This window comes from Leucoraja erinacea, chromosome 2 (assembly GCF_028641065.1).
Source record: "Leucoraja erinacea ecotype New England chromosome 2, Leri_hhj_1, whole genome shotgun sequence".
Taxonomy (NCBI): domain Eukaryota; kingdom Metazoa; phylum Chordata; class Chondrichthyes; order Rajiformes; family Rajidae; genus Leucoraja; species Leucoraja erinaceus.
The window spans coordinates 117,721,273-117,739,246 of record NC_073378.1 but is presented as its reverse complement, the minus strand read 5'-3'; the positions used below and the strand labels follow the sequence as shown (position 1 = coordinate 117,739,246).

The 17,974-nt window shown below is 46.5% G+C and overlaps 1 protein-coding gene across 2 annotated transcripts in view; it reads right to left on the bottom strand.

The window, feature by feature from the left end:
• Nucleotides 1-17,974, bottom strand: part of ube3c (ubiquitin protein ligase E3C) — a 139,715-nt gene that overhangs the window by 94,072 nt on the left and 27,669 nt on the right. For both annotated transcript variants that reach the window (XM_055664478.1, XM_055664488.1), the window contains exons 8-11: nucleotides 15,772-15,934; nucleotides 13,263-13,495; nucleotides 12,766-12,920; nucleotides 11,076-11,263 (exon numbers count right to left, since the gene is read on the bottom strand). In XM_055664478.1, the coding sequence (XP_055520453.1) occupies nucleotides 11,076-11,263; nucleotides 12,766-12,920; nucleotides 13,263-13,495; nucleotides 15,772-15,934 (739 nt within the window). The remainder of the gene's footprint in view (nucleotides 1-11,075; nucleotides 11,264-12,765; nucleotides 12,921-13,262; nucleotides 13,496-15,771; nucleotides 15,935-17,974) is intronic.

Genomic DNA, 17,974 nt, shown 5'->3' with positions numbered 1-17,974 from the left:
TATTCACTAGAGCTGCTGTTGGGACTGCTCCTCCAACGCAAGATTCCACCACTCACACGTTCCCCCAACGCAATATTGCACCACTCACACATAGCCCCCAACTGCGCAGGCGCGGCTCATTTCTCCACATCCCCCAGCACTCCCTCCGCCTACTCTTCACCCTCCCTCTTCAATCCCTAGAGAGGGAGGGAGAGAGGGAGGGGGACAGAGAGGGGGGGGGGGGGGGGGGGGGAGGGTAGAGAGGGTGGGGAGGAGGATGGTGGTAGAGAGGGAGGGGGGTAGAGGAGGGGGAGAGGGGTAGAGGAGGGGGGTAGAGAGGAGGGTGTGTAGAGAGGGAGGGGTAGTAGAGAGGGAGGGGGTGTAGAGAGGGATGGGGTGTAGAGAGGGATGAAAGGGGGGTAGAGAGGGAGGGGTTGTAGAGACGGACGGGGGTAGAGAGGGACTGTTAGCTATCCCAGAAGGCAGGGGGGTAGAGAGGGAGGGGGCTGAGAGGGAGGGGTTGAGAGGGAGGGGGCTGAGAGGGAGGGAGGTTACTATCTAAATGGCATCAAGTTGGGAAAAGGGGAAGTACAACAGGATCTGGGGATCCTTGTTCATCAGTCTATGAAAGTAAGCATGCAGGTACAGCAGGCAGTGAAGGGAGTGAATGGCATGTTGGCCTTTATAACAAGAGGAGTCGAGTACCTAGAGTATTGTGTGCAGTTTTGGTCCCCTAATTTGAGGAAGAACATTCTTGCTATTGAGGGAGTGCAGCGTAGGTTTACAAGGTTAATTCCCAGGATAGCGGGACTGTCATATACTGAGAGAATGGAGCGGCTGGGCTTGAACAGACTGGAGTTTAGAAAGATGAGAGGGGATCTTATTGAAACATATAAGATTGTTAAGGGTTTGGGCAAGCTAGAGGCAGGAAACATGTTCCCGATGTTGGGGGAGTCCAGACCAGGGGCCACCATTTCAGAATAAGAGGTAAGCCATTTAGAACAGAGACAAGGAAACACTTTTTCCCCACAGAGAGTTGTGAGTCTGTGGAATTTTCTGCCTCAGTGGGCGGTGGAGGCCGGTTCTCTGGATATTTTCAAGAGAGAGCTAGATAGGGCTCTTAAAGATGGCAGTCAGGGGATATGGGAAGAAGGCAGGAAAGGGATACTGATTGGGGATGATCAGTCATGATCACATTGAATGGCGGTGCTGGCTCAAAGGGCCGAATGGCCTGCTCCTGCACCTATTGCCCAGAGAGGGAGGTGGGGTAGAGAGGGAGGAGGGTAAAGAGGAAGGGAGGTAGAAAGGGAGGGGGGTAGAGGGATGGGTGTAGAGTGGGAGAGGGAGGAGGATGGAGATAGAGAGGGAGGAGCAGGGTTAGAGAGGGAGGAGCAGGGGTAGAGAGGGAGAGAGAGGGGAGAGGTGTAGAGAGTGAGGGTAGAGGGAATAGGAGGGGGTGGAGAGGGGTAGAGAGAGAGAGAGAGAGGGACGGAGGGGGGTAGAGGGATGGTGGATAGGGAGGGGGTAGAGACGTAAGAGAGGGTGGGAGTGAGGGTCGATTGGGAGCGGGTAGAGAGGGAGGGGGTAGAGAGGGTGGGTGTGAGGGGCATCTCCCTCCTCCAACCCTCCCCCCCCACCCAACTCCCCGCCCCACTCCCTCCTCCTCATTTCCCTCATTCTCCTCCCCTCACTCCCAATCCCTGCCCCAAGACCTACCCAGGTCATAGAGCAGCGCCAGGGCCTGGAATTCGGCCCGGCCCTGGCTGTAGACTCCAGCCGTCAGCTCAGCCTCAGCCTGGGCTCCAGTGGTGCTCTTCACCGATCCCGGACCCAGGCTTGTCCTTGGTTCCAGCAGTGGCTTCTTTTTCGGCCTCGGGCTTGGCTCGACTCTCACTCCAGCTCCAGCACCACCCTCCCCGTCGGGCGCCGGCAGCAGACCGCCACACAAGTGCGCTGGAGTGCCCCTCCCTCCCGGAGTGTCCCGTCCAGTCTCGCGAGTCGATTGTGATGTCACTCGGGTTTTTTTTCCAGAAATGGGTGAGTTTTCTGGCTTTTTAAAAAAAAAACCTTAAAACGATTTTTAAAAAGTCCGGAAATATAGGTGAGAATGCAACGGGAAGATGTTTATCGCCTCTATGGGAAAAATGTGAGTAGAATGTGTGAAAATGGGAAGGCTGTGGCTTAGCGTTTGGAAGAAAATTGGAAAATAGAAATTGACACACACACACACACATACAGCCACAAACAAGACGAAGAGTTTTAGTAATAGTATAGATGTCACTGTTTTTCATAAGTTGATTCATGGTAACCAAAATACTGTAAGAACTTTGAATAATGGGGATGGGATCTTTTTACACCTAAGTGACAAAGTCAGAGTCATTATCACCAAGATTAACACCTCATTTGTAAAAAAGATCAGTATTTACCCTTCTTCAGACTGATCAATATTTAAATATTGGTTTGAAATTTGACCTATGTAAGTTAGTAAACCATGTAACCTAAGGGCCTGTCCCACTTGGGCGTAATTTGCGCGTCATTTACGCATCTCGACGCACACGTGATGCGCGCATGGTGCATGGTGACGTAGGCGTGGCGCCCCAGGATTTGGGGATGTACAAAATCTTCGCCCGCCACCTGTGTGACGTGCAAATGACGCCCAAGTGGGACAGGCACTATAGAAAACTTAGTAAAGACCTTCATCAGTCCGAAGACGGGTCTCGACCCGAAACATCACCCATTCTTTCTCTCCAGAGATGCTGCCTGTCCCGCTGAGTTACTCCAGCATTTTGGGTCTACCTTCCAGTTACACCAGCATCTGCAGTTCTTTGCTGCACAGACCATAAATCTATAGTGTGGGAAGGAATTACAGATGCTGGTTTGCACCGAAGATAAGACACAAAACACTGGAGTAGCTCGACGGGTCAGGCAGCATCTCTGGAGAAAGGGAACCGGTGATATTTTGGGTCGAGACCAGCCTGAAGAAGTGTCTTGACCCAAAATATCACCTATCCCTATTCTCCAGAGATGGTGCCTGACCTGCCGAGTTACTCCAGCTGTTTGTGTCTATCTTTACCCTAAATCTATGATCGCACTCACTAACATTATTTGTAGCAAAGATACTGCAAGTGCGTCAATGAAAAACACATAATTCTTTCATATAAAAGAAAACAGCAAGATTTAGGGAAATAATGGAAGTGTTGCAATTCAGAAACTAGTAACAGTAAACACCTAAAAGAACAGTAAACCCTCGTTGAAACGGGCTTTGGTTATGGCAGATCACATTTGTTGTATACTGAGATCACTGTATCAAAGAATGACCACTGGGTGGATGGAATAAATGCCGTTTTGAACCATTTTAATTTTGTTTGGTTGAGAGATGCAGCATGGAAATACCAAGTCCATGCCGACCACTGATCATCCATACACTATCACAGTGGCTCCATCTATCTCCCCATATAACTACTGCAGTGGATCTATCTCTCCTCTCGCAACGCTAAAACAAAGCCATTGTTACAGCGTGGGTTTCCCCGATCCTGCATCCCCCACCCAGGCGGCCGGCACACCAGCTCTACCCAAAACACTAGGGACAACTCACAGTGTGTACGATAGAACCAGTGCACAGGAGCACCCAGAGGAATCCCACATGGCCACAGAGCGCACCCGAGGCCAGGATCGAACCCAGGCCCCCGGCCCCACAAGGCAGCGACTCCATGAGTGAGCAGCACGACCGACAGAAGCAAAACTAACCTACACGTCTCTGCAACACGGGAGGCACCTAGAGGAAACCCACGCTGCTAAAGGGAGCACCCACTGTCATGATTAGACTCGTGTCTCTGGCACTGTATGGTAGCGACTCTACCATGACACCACAGTGCGGACTCAAGGTATTGTGTCTTTTGTACTGTGTTGTCCCAAGATAGTGGGACATAATAAACAATGTAGTGTATGTTTATTAGCTATTTTTCCATTAGTACTGTAGATATTAACCCCCTTACTCGGTTATAGCGGACAATCGGTAATAATGGATACGATCTCCCTGTGTGGTCCGTTATAGCAAGCTTTTACTGTACACTAAAATGAGCCTTGAATCACATGAACTGAAAACCACAATAACTTGGTTTTTGATGACACCATGGACACCAAAAGACAATTATATTGGCATGGATAAACAAGACTATGTTACATAAATCTCCTTGTACCAGCCACAGTGTCTACACGATGTGATGTAGGAAATACTGGAAATTAGAAAAATTACAGGTTTGGAAAATGTAGAAACCAAGAGCATACATACTCGGGAAGCAGGATGGGAAAAAATGCCACATAGTGAAGATAATGTCGAGGTCATGTGAGGAGAAGCAATAGATAGTTCTAGGACGTATTTAGACAACAAGTCATAGCTAGTTGTAGTTGTGACCAACATAGAATGTTCTGAACTAAGCTAACGCAATAAAACTAATCATGAAATAAGAAGAGTTCTTTATTGCACCCAAATAGGGTGATTTTCTATTAATTAATTAGTTAAATAAATTGCCCTCTGATTTAAGAGGAGAATTAATTAAGAGGAGACAGAAAGTTGAAGGTTACTCTAAGAGAGAAAACAAGGATGAATGATTACAAATCAACATTGATGACTGATAAATTATTTCAACAATGTAATATCCACGTGTAATCATTGAAACACAGAACATAAGAGACTGTGGGTGCTGGGACTCTTTGAAACACTAGGTTCTCTCAGAGTGTGTCCCAGTGTGTACTGTTAAAGCCTTGAACAAAACGCTTTGTTTGAGAAATTCACCACTGTTCAAAGAGATGTTCTTTGTGCTCGTCCAATCTGAGCTATAAGAGGGCGACTGGGCCCCACGTAAAAGCCAGATTCAAGGTACAGGATAAATATACAATTTCCTCCGATGCCATGAGAGTTAAACCTCAGCTATTTATGATCCTGAAGGAAAGTTCTGTTCCAACATACCCAACAAAAAAATAATCAAGCCCGACTATCACCCTTAATGTGGTGAATAGAGGGAGTACAGAGAAGGTTCACCAGACTGATTCCTGGGATGTCAGGACTTTCATATGAAGAAAGACTTGTTATACTTGGCTTGTACTTGCTAGAATTTAGAAGATTGAGGAGGAATCTTATAGAATCTTACAAAATTCTTAAGGGGTTGGACAGGCTAGATGCAGGAAGATTGTTCCCGATGTTGGGGAAGTCCAGAACAAGGGGTCACAGTTTAAGGAGTCTTTTAGGACCGAGATGAGAAAAACATTTTTCACACAGAGAGTGGTGAATCTGCGGAATTCTCTGCCACAGAAGGTAGTTGAGGCCAGTTCATTGGCTATATTTAAGAGGGAGTTAGATGTGGCCCTTGTGGCTAAAGGGATCAGGGGGTATGGAGAGAAGGCAGGTACAGGATACTGAGTTGGATTATCAGCCATGATCATATTGAATGGCGGTGCAGGCTCGAAGAGCCGAATGGCCTACTCCTGCATCTAGTTTCTATGTACTGTTCAAGACATCCTGCCTCAACATTACATTTTGCCCCAAATTTTGACTGCATCAACATCACATTCCAGGAATCAATGGTACCAAGTTTCTTCCATACGCAACATTCATCGGACAGTGCATGAAGCAATCACCTGCAAAAAGTGTTAGCAATTTGGCTAACCAAAGAGCAAAGGTCTACAGCAGCAAGTTACTAAAATATGAATGCAGGAGGAATTGAAAATTAACTCTCGTGAAAGCATGGGAGAGAATAGACCCCAAAGATTCAAGACTTAATAATGTGAAATCTGCTCCAAAAACCCTTAAGTACCATCTTCCTGATTACTTCTTCCTATGGTCCGACCCGTGTACTATTGCCAATTTTACTTATGTAGTTCACGTGATCATCAATATTTTGTCATCCATAGATTTAGGGTCTTTGTTTATTGAGCTGTATAAGTTCCAAACCAGGATGTCAACATATACAGTATTTGTGGCACAGCACCAAAGACACAGGCTGGATCCTGATATTGGGTTCGTCCATGCTGAGTTTGTACTTCCTCCCTATGACTGTGTGGGTTCCTCCAGATGCTCCAGTTTCAATGGTGCTTTATTTCTATTCATTGAAATTGGAGCAACTGTGGGTGTTTCCTCCCATATCCTGAAGATATGTATATTTCTAGATTAATTGGTCGCTGTAAAATTGCAGGTAATGTACAGGGTGGATGAGAAGGAGGGATTAAATTGTGGTGCGTAGGTCCCGAAACGAAAGAGAGGAGTCAGGTATTTCGAGAGGCACCTTTATTTGTGTTCCTCCCGGTTGTAGGGAAGTCCACGAGAGAAAGATGGCACCACCCTTGCCTTTAAGCCCTCTGGTTAAGGGCCGCCTCTGGACTGAACCGTTCCCATGCCGAGGGGTTTGACAGTTAGGATGGCCCGTCCCTTGGGAGCCGCCACAGGACACCCTCCCTCCCTCCCCCCCCCCCCCCCCAGAACCCAAGGCACGAAACGCACCGGCGGGCGCACGACCCGGCCGGCCCGTGTGCGGAAGTCAGCTGATCGGGGGGCTGGCGGAGGCACAGCTGGAGGGACAGGTGGAGGGTTAGGTCGAGGGACTGGCGGGAGGACAGGTGGAGTGACAGGTGGAGGGAGCCTTGAAGGGCGAGGTTGCGCCAAATGTCCAGGTGCGCCGGCTTCAACCGGTCAATCGACACGGCCTCCGGCCGGCCCCCCATGTCCAGCACAAACGTCGTCTGCCCGTGTTCCAGCACCCGGTATGGGCCCTCGTACGGACTCTGGAGTGGCGCCGGTGGGCATCGCGGCGCAGGAAGACGTACGGGCAGTCCCGGAGGGCCGATGGCACATGCGGGCGAAATGTCTCATGGCGGGACGTCGGGACGGGTGCAAGCCTGCCAACTCCCTCGCGAAGGCGCTTTAAGGTGGATGCGGGCGTTCCCTGCTGCCTCGGCGCCGACAGCACGAACTTCCCGGGCACCGTGAGCGGCGACCCATACACGAGCTCCGCTGATGATGAGGCCAAGTCCTCATTAGGAGCAGTCCGAATGCCCAGCATGACCCACGGCAACTCGTCCATCCAGTCCGGGCAGGAGAGTCTTGAGCTGCCGGTGGAACCTCTCCACTGGACCGTTAGCTTGCGGTGATAAGCCGTGGTGTGGTGCAGCCGCACCCCGAGCAAGCGAGCCATGGCCGACCACAGCTCGGAGGTGAACTGTGGCCCCCGGTCCGGGGATATGTGCGCCGGCACGCCAAAGCGAGCAATCCAGTGCGCGGACAACGCACAAGCGCATGTAGCCGTTGAAGTATCCGCCAACGGTATGGCCTCTGGCCACCGCGTGAAGCGGTCCACCAACGTGAGGAGGTGGGTGATGCCCCGGGACAGCGGAAGAGGCCCCACAATGTCCACGTGGAGATGGTTGAATCGCCGGTGAGGTAGACCGAACTCCTGGAGAGGCGCACGGACATGGCCGCCAACCTCTGCCCGTCAGTTGCTCCAGTACGGCACCAACCGCCGACTCCGAGGCATCCACCGTGAGAGCAGTCGGGGCATCTTCCCACGGGTGCATCAGCAGTACGGCCCGAACAAGGGCCTCCTTCACGCCGCCAAATGCTGCCACTGCCTCGTGGGTCCACTCGACGTTCTTATGCTGCCCACCCACCAGAAGTTGATACAACGGCCGCATGATGTGGGTCGCGGATGGCACGAAACAATGGTAAAATGCCACAATCCCGACAAACTCCTGCACGCCGCGCACCGTGGTGAAACCGACGGATGGCGTCGACCCTGTGCGGCAGGGGAACCGCGCCTTGCGAAGTCACGCAGTGGCCGAGGAAGTCGATTTTAGTTACACAAAACGGCACTTGGCGAGGTTGATAGCCAAGCCATGCTCGCTGACCCGTTGACAGAGCTGCCGGAGGTGGGCGCAGTGCTCTTGCTGCGAGTGGATGGCCACCAGGATGTCGTCTAGGTAAACGAACACAAACTCGAGGTTGCGACACACCCCACCCATCAAGCATTGAAAAGCCTGTGCAACGTTCTTGAGGCCGAATGGCATCCATGTGAATTCAGATAGGCCGAACGGCGTGATGATCGCCGTCTTGGGTACATCCTCCGGATGGACCGGGATCTGGTTATAACCACGTACCAGATCCACTTTGGAGAATATAGTAGCCCCAGCCAAATGGGCGGTGAAGTCCTGGATGTGGGGTACGGGGTATCGATCCGCAGTTGTTGCGGCATTTAGCCGCCGGCAATCCCTGCAAGGTCGCCAGCCCCCGCTTGCCTTAGGGAACAAGTGGAGTGGGGACGCCCATGGGCTGCCTGAAGGGCGAACGATCCCCAAGGACTCCATCGTGCGGAATTCCAGCCCTGCCAGACGCAGTTTATCCGGCGGCAGTCGGCGTGCTCGTGCGTGGATAGGTGGGCCAGTAGTCTGTATAAAATGTACCACTCCGTGACTGGTGGTCGATGACCGAAACTGTGGGGTCAGGATATCCGGGCGGCCAAGATCCGAGCGAAGCGGGAATCCACGGACGACAGGAGGTGTCCCACCGGCTGATCCAAACGTAAGTGATCAGCTCCATCGTAGCGGCGTTGACCAAGCGCTGACGCCTGACGTCCACCAGGAGGGAATGCGCCCGGAGGAAGTCGGCCCCGAGCAATGACTGGGACACATCAGCAATGGTGAACCGCCATGAGAAATGGCAGGAGCCGAACACAATCGGGACCATGCGCGCCCCATACGTGCGGATGGGGCTGCCGTTCGCCGCGGTGAGGACAGGCCCCCGCTTACCGGAACGAATGTCGGCCAGCGAAGTGGGCAGGACGCTCAGCTCCGCCCAGGTATCGACGAGGAAGCGGGTCCCGGTGCGCCGATCCCAGGCGAAGAAGCGGTGAATCTGGCCGGCCGCCGCGGGGATTATTGGCAGCCGGCCCAGGCATTTCCCGGGACGTGCACGGCTGGCGGCATTGCCGTGCTGCAGCACCCCAGCGCTGATGGTAGTAGCACCAGCGCTTCCTGCTGGTGGCACTTGGAGCTTGCTGGCGCTGGACTGCAGGTGCAGTACCCGACACGGCGGCGGGGGGCGATCTTACAGGCCTCCGGGATGGAGCTGTCACTCCTTCCACAACTCCCACCGGAGGAAATCGGGAGCTGCCGGGGTGACGTCATCACTGCGCCTGCCGCCGGCCAGCACGTTGACGTCATCAGGGCGCACCGTCCACAGCGCGTCCCAGTGTCTGACGACGGCCAGCGCGTTGACGTCATCAGGGCACGCCATCAGTGGACCCTGGTGTCGGCGAAGGAGATGTCCATGAGCTGCAGACGGATGTAGGCTGGCAGAAGATGGAGGTATGTATATTCAAACATTATGCATGGTGTGTGCCCATCCAGGAGCGCAACCATCTCTTTTAAGAGGCTTGATGGCAGTCGGTCGCCTAGGCCCTCCATATGCAGTAGCCTGGCAGCATGCTCCATCCTGCTGAGTCCATAAATCTGGAGCAGGAGCTCCTTAAGGCCGAGGTATTTCTCAGTGGCCGGGGGAGCTGCGAGGAAGTCTGTGACCTCTTCAACCGTGTCCTGGTCGAGGGCCCCCACCAGGTAATAGAAACGGGTGGCATCGACTGTGATGCCCCGCAGGTTGAATTGGGCCTCCGCCTGATGAACTCCGAGGCTCAGTTGATGAGCACAATAAAGATCAATAGTATTTTGTATATTATGGGAATTAAGGGATGAGGTTAGCCCTGCTAAGTGTCACTTAAGTAATGGATCAGTCATGATCTCTTTGAACAGACATAAAAGGATAAATAACAGACACTTGCTTCCAATTGTTGTACTTAATTCCAAGGATGAGCATTCAGCACAGGCCAATACTGCAGTGAAGCAATATCAGGTAGTATAAAGTAGTATAAAAAGATTTTTTACATTTATGTCAATTTTCCACGATCGACATTATTCCATAAAATCTAATTTAACAGGCTCTGCCAAAGTAGTTTTAAAAAGTATCGTAAGATATGGAGAAACAGCACAAAAAAAGTCATTATTTTGCAGTAGGAAGTAAGGCCACCAGCATAATCAAGGATGAGTCTCACCCTGGCCACTTCCTCTTCTCCGCTCTCCCATCAGACAAGAGGTACTGAAATGTCTAAATGTATCCCTCCAGATGCAGGAATAATTTCTTCCCAGCTGTTGTCAGGCAACTGATCCATCCCATCACCAACTAGAGAGTGGTCTTGACTTACCATCTACTTCATGAGCCACCGTCAGACTGTCTTTAATTGGATTTGACTGGACTTTAACGTGCACAAAACGCTCTTCCCTTTATCCCGTATCAATACACAGTGGACGGCTTGATTGTAATCATGTGTAGTCGTTTTGCTGACTGGATAGCACGCAACAAAAAGTTTTTCACTGTACCTCAGTGCACGTGACAAAACTAAACTAAACTAAAACTAAATTAAATTGGCCCCTGAAGTTCACACTTGAAGACTTGATTAGTTGAATGGTTTCTTCTGGTCTTTAACGATTCAATGATTACTGCAGGCAATGAACTATTAAGGTATATGAACTCCTATGATTTGAAATTAATCGATGTGTGTGTCACAGTATTCGTACATCTCCATGTTGTGTCTGTGCATAGACACTCTACTGCTGACAAAAGCTATGCCTCCAATTTTAACGTGCTTACAGATGGATAAATGGACTGTTTGCATCTTTTGTCTCCATCGCTTTATTTTAAAAATCTTACCTCCATTTTTGTTCAATTTTCACTTAACAAATGCAAAACATCCTGCACATCTCTCAAATTAGAATCTTACTACCCGCTGTTCAGATGATAACATGGAAGGAATACTTTGACGGAAACCTGTTGCATTTTTGAAGCCAAGAAACTTCCTCCGAGGCAAAATCAAAATTGGGAGATCTCAAATATATTTTAGTTCATGTCCATATTAAGGAAAATTGTCAATATTTTCAATATCTGCACGACTTCATTTTCAGAGCTGCTTTTGACCATTTTCAGACCATTTCACCTCAAAAAGTAACTTTCCCAAGTATAATTATTTAAGAAATTAATTCTTCTGTGGTAACCCACCTACCTGATTTTTGGAACCATCATTCTGTGTTGTACCATCAGTGTGTGACAGATGGACGCCATCATAGTGAAAACATCTTCACTTACAGATTCCCTCCAAACCAGGTTTAGCAAGGCATTTGTTTGTTGTTTAGTGTCCAGCTTCTTGAGACACTCGGCAGTAATTAAATTCACCGAAATTCTACCATTGCCCTTTAAACAGAACAGAGTACAAGTTCAGGGCAGCACAGTGGCGCAGCGGTGGAATTGCTGCCCTACAGCGTCAGTGACCAGTGTTCGATTCTGACTAGAGGAGCTGACTGTTCAGAGTTTATAAGTTCTCCCTCTGACTGTGTAGGTTATATCCGACTATTCTGGTTTCTTCCCACACTCCAAAGACATACAGGTTTGTAGATTAATTGGCTTCTGTAAATTGTCCCTGGTGTGTAGGATAGTGCTAGTGTAAGGGGTGGTCGCGAGTCGGCGCAGACTCGGTGGTGGCAAGGGCCTGTTTCCATGCTGTATCTCTAAAGTCTAAACTCTATATTTACTGTGCACACATGTTATACAAAATAATCAATTAATTAGAAGTATTTGAATAGCAGCACCATGACCAAAATAAATCACAATTTTTAAAGGGATAGTGCAAAAAAGGAAAGATTAGAAATGAAATTTGTCGATAAACTAAAAGGGTGATAAAATGCTGACATGAAAATGACAGACTTTATTGGAATAATGCTTAAAGGAGATATGCGGGGCATGTCACTGCCAGGGGTAGTGATGGAATCAGATATGATATTGGTTTTCAAGAGGCTTTAGATGAACATACGGTTTACAGGGAGAGGATGGAAGTGTATCACTCTTCAATAACGAACAAAGTTCAAGACCATGAACAAGTTGCAGAATCAGAAATGATCATGATACAAATGTCTGATTTGGACATTTTTAAAACTAAGAAGTCATTTTCATACCTACTTGAAATATAATCAAGGCATAATTAAAAATCTTGTTAACTCATCACATTTTGTAATTGCACATGATCAGAGACGTTGGATAAGGTACCATGATGCTTTAAGAAGGTTTGAATATCAATTAATTGATGACGAGAAAATAAATTAATTAATTTATCACTCAATTAATTAATGTATTTGTTTATTAACCAATTAATTGATTAATAAGTTTATTGGCCAAGTATTCACATACAAGGAATTTGTCTTGGTGCTCCGCCCACAAGTTACAACAAGTTACAGTGACAGTTAGGAATGACACATAAACATTAATAATAAAACATTATCGATTAAACACGTGAATTAAATAAAATACCAGAGCAAAAGGAAGCTACAAGTTTTTGGTTATTGAGTAGAGCTACTACTCGTGGAAAAATCATTTTTTTATGTCTGGCTGTGGCAGCTTTGACAGTCCAGAATCTCCTTCCAGAGGGAAGTGATTCAAACAGTTTGTGGCCAGGTTGAGAGGGGTCAAAAATAAGTTTCAATTAGTTTGACCAAAGAAAATTCTCAATAGCCCACAAGAAGTTACTGAACATAGCTTTTAATCTATAAAATGAGCACAACCCATAACGTTAACATCAACAAGATCAAATAAATCCTACTAAGAATCTTTGCAAATTACTTTCAAGAAAATGTACACATTTAAAATAAATAATTTTAAATGCAGCTGGAAAAAAAACAAAAGCAATTACATGTTCCTCTTACCTTGTTGGTTATCATCTTACGCTCCTCCTCCTCTTCGTTCTCCGAGTCGCTCCCAATTTCTCTGCCATTTGTCCCAGTCAAGGAGACGGGTAACTGTGGTAAAAGAATCTGCAGCATCCTCAGATAAACAAGCATGCCTTCCTCAGACAGAATTGCTAAATGAGGGAGTACATAAAATGCAAGATTGATGTACCTCAAACACCAAAAGTACATTAACGCAGAACACCACTGCAAGTAGCCCAATGCTCAGACAGCAAAATCACACCCGATAGAGAAACAAAGATTTGCTGAGGACCAAGTACAAATAAAGCAACCAAAATATACCAAAGTCAGCTTACTTTAGTATATTTTGTCACTTAAATACTATGATATAACAATGAGTGAGATGCAGCACTCGCAATCAATTTTTAGAGAAAGATTTAAAATTCTAATTGCAAATCATAGTAGTATAAGATGCAACTTCTATGTGCTAACAAAAAGGGCAACAGAAAACATACCTATCTGTGGTTCTCCAACAGCAAGAACGAAGTAAAGAAGCCAAGGTGCCATATCCCTGGTATAAGCGAGTCCCACTGACGAGGTTGTCTTCGGTATTAACAGTGCGGTTAAGAAAGGTACATAAGGAAACGAAATCCTTGCAGCAGAAAGTGCCGGAACAAGGAAGTTGAAGATCTGGTCTGTGAATGGTGCAGTGAAAAACTCTTTTGCCAATATAGCAAAAACCTGATGCCTGTGTGAACAAGTATACTCATGATTTTCAAGTAAGAGCAAGTTGGCAGTTTATAAATTACACTGCAAATCGCAAAATAAATTATGACATGAAAGTACACACAATCCACCTTTTAATGAATTTAAAGGGCTCAAAAAAGATAAACTAAATGCTCCTCTCTCCTCCCAATCTATTTAACATTATAAAGGTAGAAAAAGACAAAGTCCTGCGGATTGAACATAGGGAGTTAGGCAGATGGATAAAAAGCTGGATATTGAGCGTTACAAATTCTGGATTACTTCCATTGCCATGGAGGCTTGAAGGGCCGAATGGCCTACTCCTGCACTTAATTTCTATGTGCAGGGAAGGATGGTATGAGAGGTTAGAGCAGATGAATGTGGCACTAATGAGTTGCTGCAAGAGGAAAGGATTTAGGTTTTTCATCCATTGCTGTCTCTTATGGGACTAAGGTGACCTGTACGTAAGGAATAGGTTGCACCTGAATTGGTGTGGGAACCAATATCTCGGCGGGGCGATTTGCTCGAGCAGCTTGGGAGGGATAACCTGGCAGGACGAGGGGGATGGAAGCTAAGGCTACAGCGTGGCAGATGAGTAAGTTGAGACAGATAAAAGAGATGAACTGAGCAAGTTCAGAAGGCAGCGCAGACAGGAGCAGGAAAGTCTGAAACTACTTTTTTTTTAAAATAGAAGCATGACGGAAGACAGATAAATTCAGAGCGTGGTCAGAATCAAATGTAATATTATAGTTTTTGCAGAACATAGGATTGGCAACTCAATCCCTTTTACAGAGGGATTGGCAGCTCAACGTTTCAGAGTACACTGCAGCTGTGATAGAGCTGGGGGTGAGAGAGGAGGACTTGTTCCTTTGATTGGGGATGCCATTTAGGCCGCACTTAGACCTATGGAACAATCTAGAGATGCTATATCGGTGGAACTCAGAAATAAGGATGGGGGTGATCACTTTGATAGAATTGCACTATAGAATCCACTAAAAAAATATTTTTTTAGAGCTTGGTCCCAATCATAAAACAATATTTTGCCATCATCTACCACCAACCCAATTTTGGATCCAATTTGCCAAACTACTATTAGCAATGTTACAAAATTTTGAGATTTAAAAAATCAAGTCTGCAATTTATCCCATCAGATAAAGCATAACAATAAGTTTAATTTGACACCAAATTCACTTTCATATCTCAAGTATTAAAAAAGTTATGACCATTTTCATACTCGGAAATTAGCATCTTGTTCCCTATTGATTTTCAATGGGCATTACAAAAAAGCTGTGATCTTAGATAGTCAAACGCACATTTCTTAAGGAAAGATTAACATTTTTAAATAGCCTAAGTGTCCAAAGATTATTCACAAATAATTCACAATATAACATGATTTTTATATCTAATTTACATTAATTTATAGGCCAAATGGAAGGAATTTAGTGTTCAATTGCTGTAAATAAATGCCCATTTAAATCGGTTTTCTAGTGGGTTCATGTGGAACGCGCAGGTTTAGAATGTTGACATCACGCTGGATTAGTGCCCTCAAATGCCGAGAAAAATACTGGGGGATATAAAAAGCCCAAAATGAGCTATTCGCTATAGAAAATTATAATTATAGGGTTATATACATGCCCCATTTAATGTAAAAATAAGGTACATACCTTTAATTGTTTGCTTTATAAAACCCTGGGGATGCCAGAGCTTGCGAACTGAACGAGAGCTTTTAAATTTATTATATCTACTCTTCGAGGCCTATAAAACTAAGAATAGCTTTTGGGACGGGTCTTGCAGCGATTCTCCGTTAATGATTTACTAGGCTGAACATCTGCGATTGGAACAGCCTAGTAAAAATCGGGTTTTAAACCCGCCCCCTCCAAACAGCTCCAAAATCACACACAAGGGGAGGGGCAGATGCTTAGCCACGATTCAGGTACGTTTTGTAACATACCTACTACTATGAATCTTGTTTTTTCACCTTTTGAACCATCCTCACTAGTAGGACTTGTCAAAATCCTTATTAAAGTCCATGTTGACTATCATCTACCCTCATCAACATGCTTAGTTACTTGGTTAGGTTAGTTCATTGCTAGTAAACAATTAAAAAATGAACTTGACATGAAAAAACCCAAATATGCATTTGACATAAACTATGATACACTGCATTGTAGCAGCAACAGGACACATTATAAAGACGTCTAATACACAGAAATTATTTTAATTTAAAAAGCATCGCAGTATCATCAATCAGTTAACCATTATTTGATATTTTCCTCTCACCTTGAACCTTCAGGGCACGAGGCATATTGAAAGTGCAGTGGCTTCAGAAAATTCTCTAACAGTGTAATTGCAAGTGGAACACGTGAAGCCCGTGAAACATCAGAATATTCTAAACTTGATGGAAGCCTATGATTCATCAGCATGTAAAGTGATTTATAGTACCCTGCAACAACAACAAAAATCAAAACACAACGTTACATCTGGAAAAATAAATGCTGTTGAATTACATCAACACTGTTTAATTACTTGCCATTTACTACATACTCATATTCAACCTCGCAAAGTGCAACACCTCACATTTGCTCGGTTAAACTTCATTTGCATTTTCTGGATCTGATCTCTATCTCAGTGCATACTTTGACAACCTTCCTCACTACATGCAACTCCACCAATCTTGGTTTCACCAGCAAACATACTAACAAACACATATATGAAGTGGCGGAAATGTAGATATCACAGAGATCCCAGTGCAGATTTGTGTGAAACTTCACTGGTCGCAGACCTCCAGCCAGAATAGCACACTTGCACCACAACCCTCTATGAGTAAGACAGTTCTGAATCCAAACAAACATATCACCATAGACCCCATGTATCTTAAATCTATGGATTATCATACCATGAGGGACTTTATCAAATGTCTTACTAAAATCTATGTAGACAGCATACGCTGCCCTATTCTCATTAATCACCTTTGTCACCTCCTCAACAACTCAAATCAAGTTTGTAAGATCTGACCAACTAAAGACAAAGCCGTACTGACTATCCCCCATCAGTCCATTCTCTTCCAAATGAGGGGAAATCCTATCCCAAATAATCTTCTCCAAAGCAGCTGAACAACTGATGTGTGCCTTTAATTTGCTTGGTTATTTCTACGTCCCTTTTTAAACAAAGTAACAACATTGCCTACTCTCCAGTCCTCCAGAACTTTGCCTCCACTTCTTGATACCCCAATCCTGGGAGAAAAAACTGTGTTCATTCATCCATTTTACATGTCCCACATGACTTTATACTCATTGATAAGATCATCCCTCACTTTTCTGCAGTCCAAGGAATAAAGTCCTTCAGACAGCCCTAACTCTCCCATGAATTCTTTCCTACAGCAGGTTTAACATGACATCCCAGTTCTATACTCAATGCCATTATTCATTAAGGCCAGTGTGCCTAAAGCTGCCTCCACCACAGTCTATAGATACAAAATGCTATAGTAATGCCCGTCCCACTTAGGGAACCTGAACGGAAACCTCTGGAGACTTTCCGTGCGGTTCCCGTAGGTTTTTGTCAGTCTCCCTAATGGTCAAAAGTGGTTTCCGTTTTTTCTATGTTCCGGCGATTATTTCAAAAAATTCAAAAACGGCCTCGACTAAAAATAGGTTGCCGTTTTAAAAATCGGTCATTTTTTAGTCGAAGCCGGTTGCGATGCTAGTTGAAGGTGGTTGCAGGTAGTGGAAGGTAAGACCTCCTTGGTGGAATAAAACTGGGTGAAAAAAAGGTTAATATTAACATAAGCGTGACCTCTGTCACTCCTGGGCGTGCTCAATCATAGTTGCAGAGTTTGCAAAAGCTTCCCAGGTTTTTTAAAAAATCATTCAGAACCATGAGAGCAGGGAAGGAACTCCTTAGGTGGATGTTACTAAAAGTACATCTACTGCTGTCAGCAGCTCGATCACCAGCTCTGTTCGGTACGCCCTCATCTGCTCGTCCGCTAGCTGTGCCGCTGCCAAAGCAGAGTAATCGATTCCTGGGGACGCGTCGAGAACGGCCATAACAGCCGGGCGGGACAAGGCGTCCGCGACCAGGTTAATTTTCTCGGATGTCCGCCATGAACTCGTAAATAGCGGTGAGGTGGCACTGCTGCCGAGCGGACCAAGGGTCGGCCACCTTGGTAAAGGCAAAATTGAGGGGCTTATGGTCAGCAAACGCAACGAAGTTGTGGCCCTCCAGGAAATAACGGAAATGCCTCACTACCAGGTATGAAGCGAGCAGTTCCCGGTCGAACGTGCTGTATTTATGCTCCGCCGGGTTGAGTTGGCGGCTGAAAAGAGCGAGAGGCCGCCAGTGACCGTCTACAAACTGCTCCAATACACCACCAACCGCAGAGTCCGAGGCCTCCACAGTTTGTGCTGTAGGGGCATCTAGCCGCGGATGTACCAGCATCGTCGCCCGAGCCAATGCCTCTTTCGCCCCCTCGAAGGCTGCCATGGCA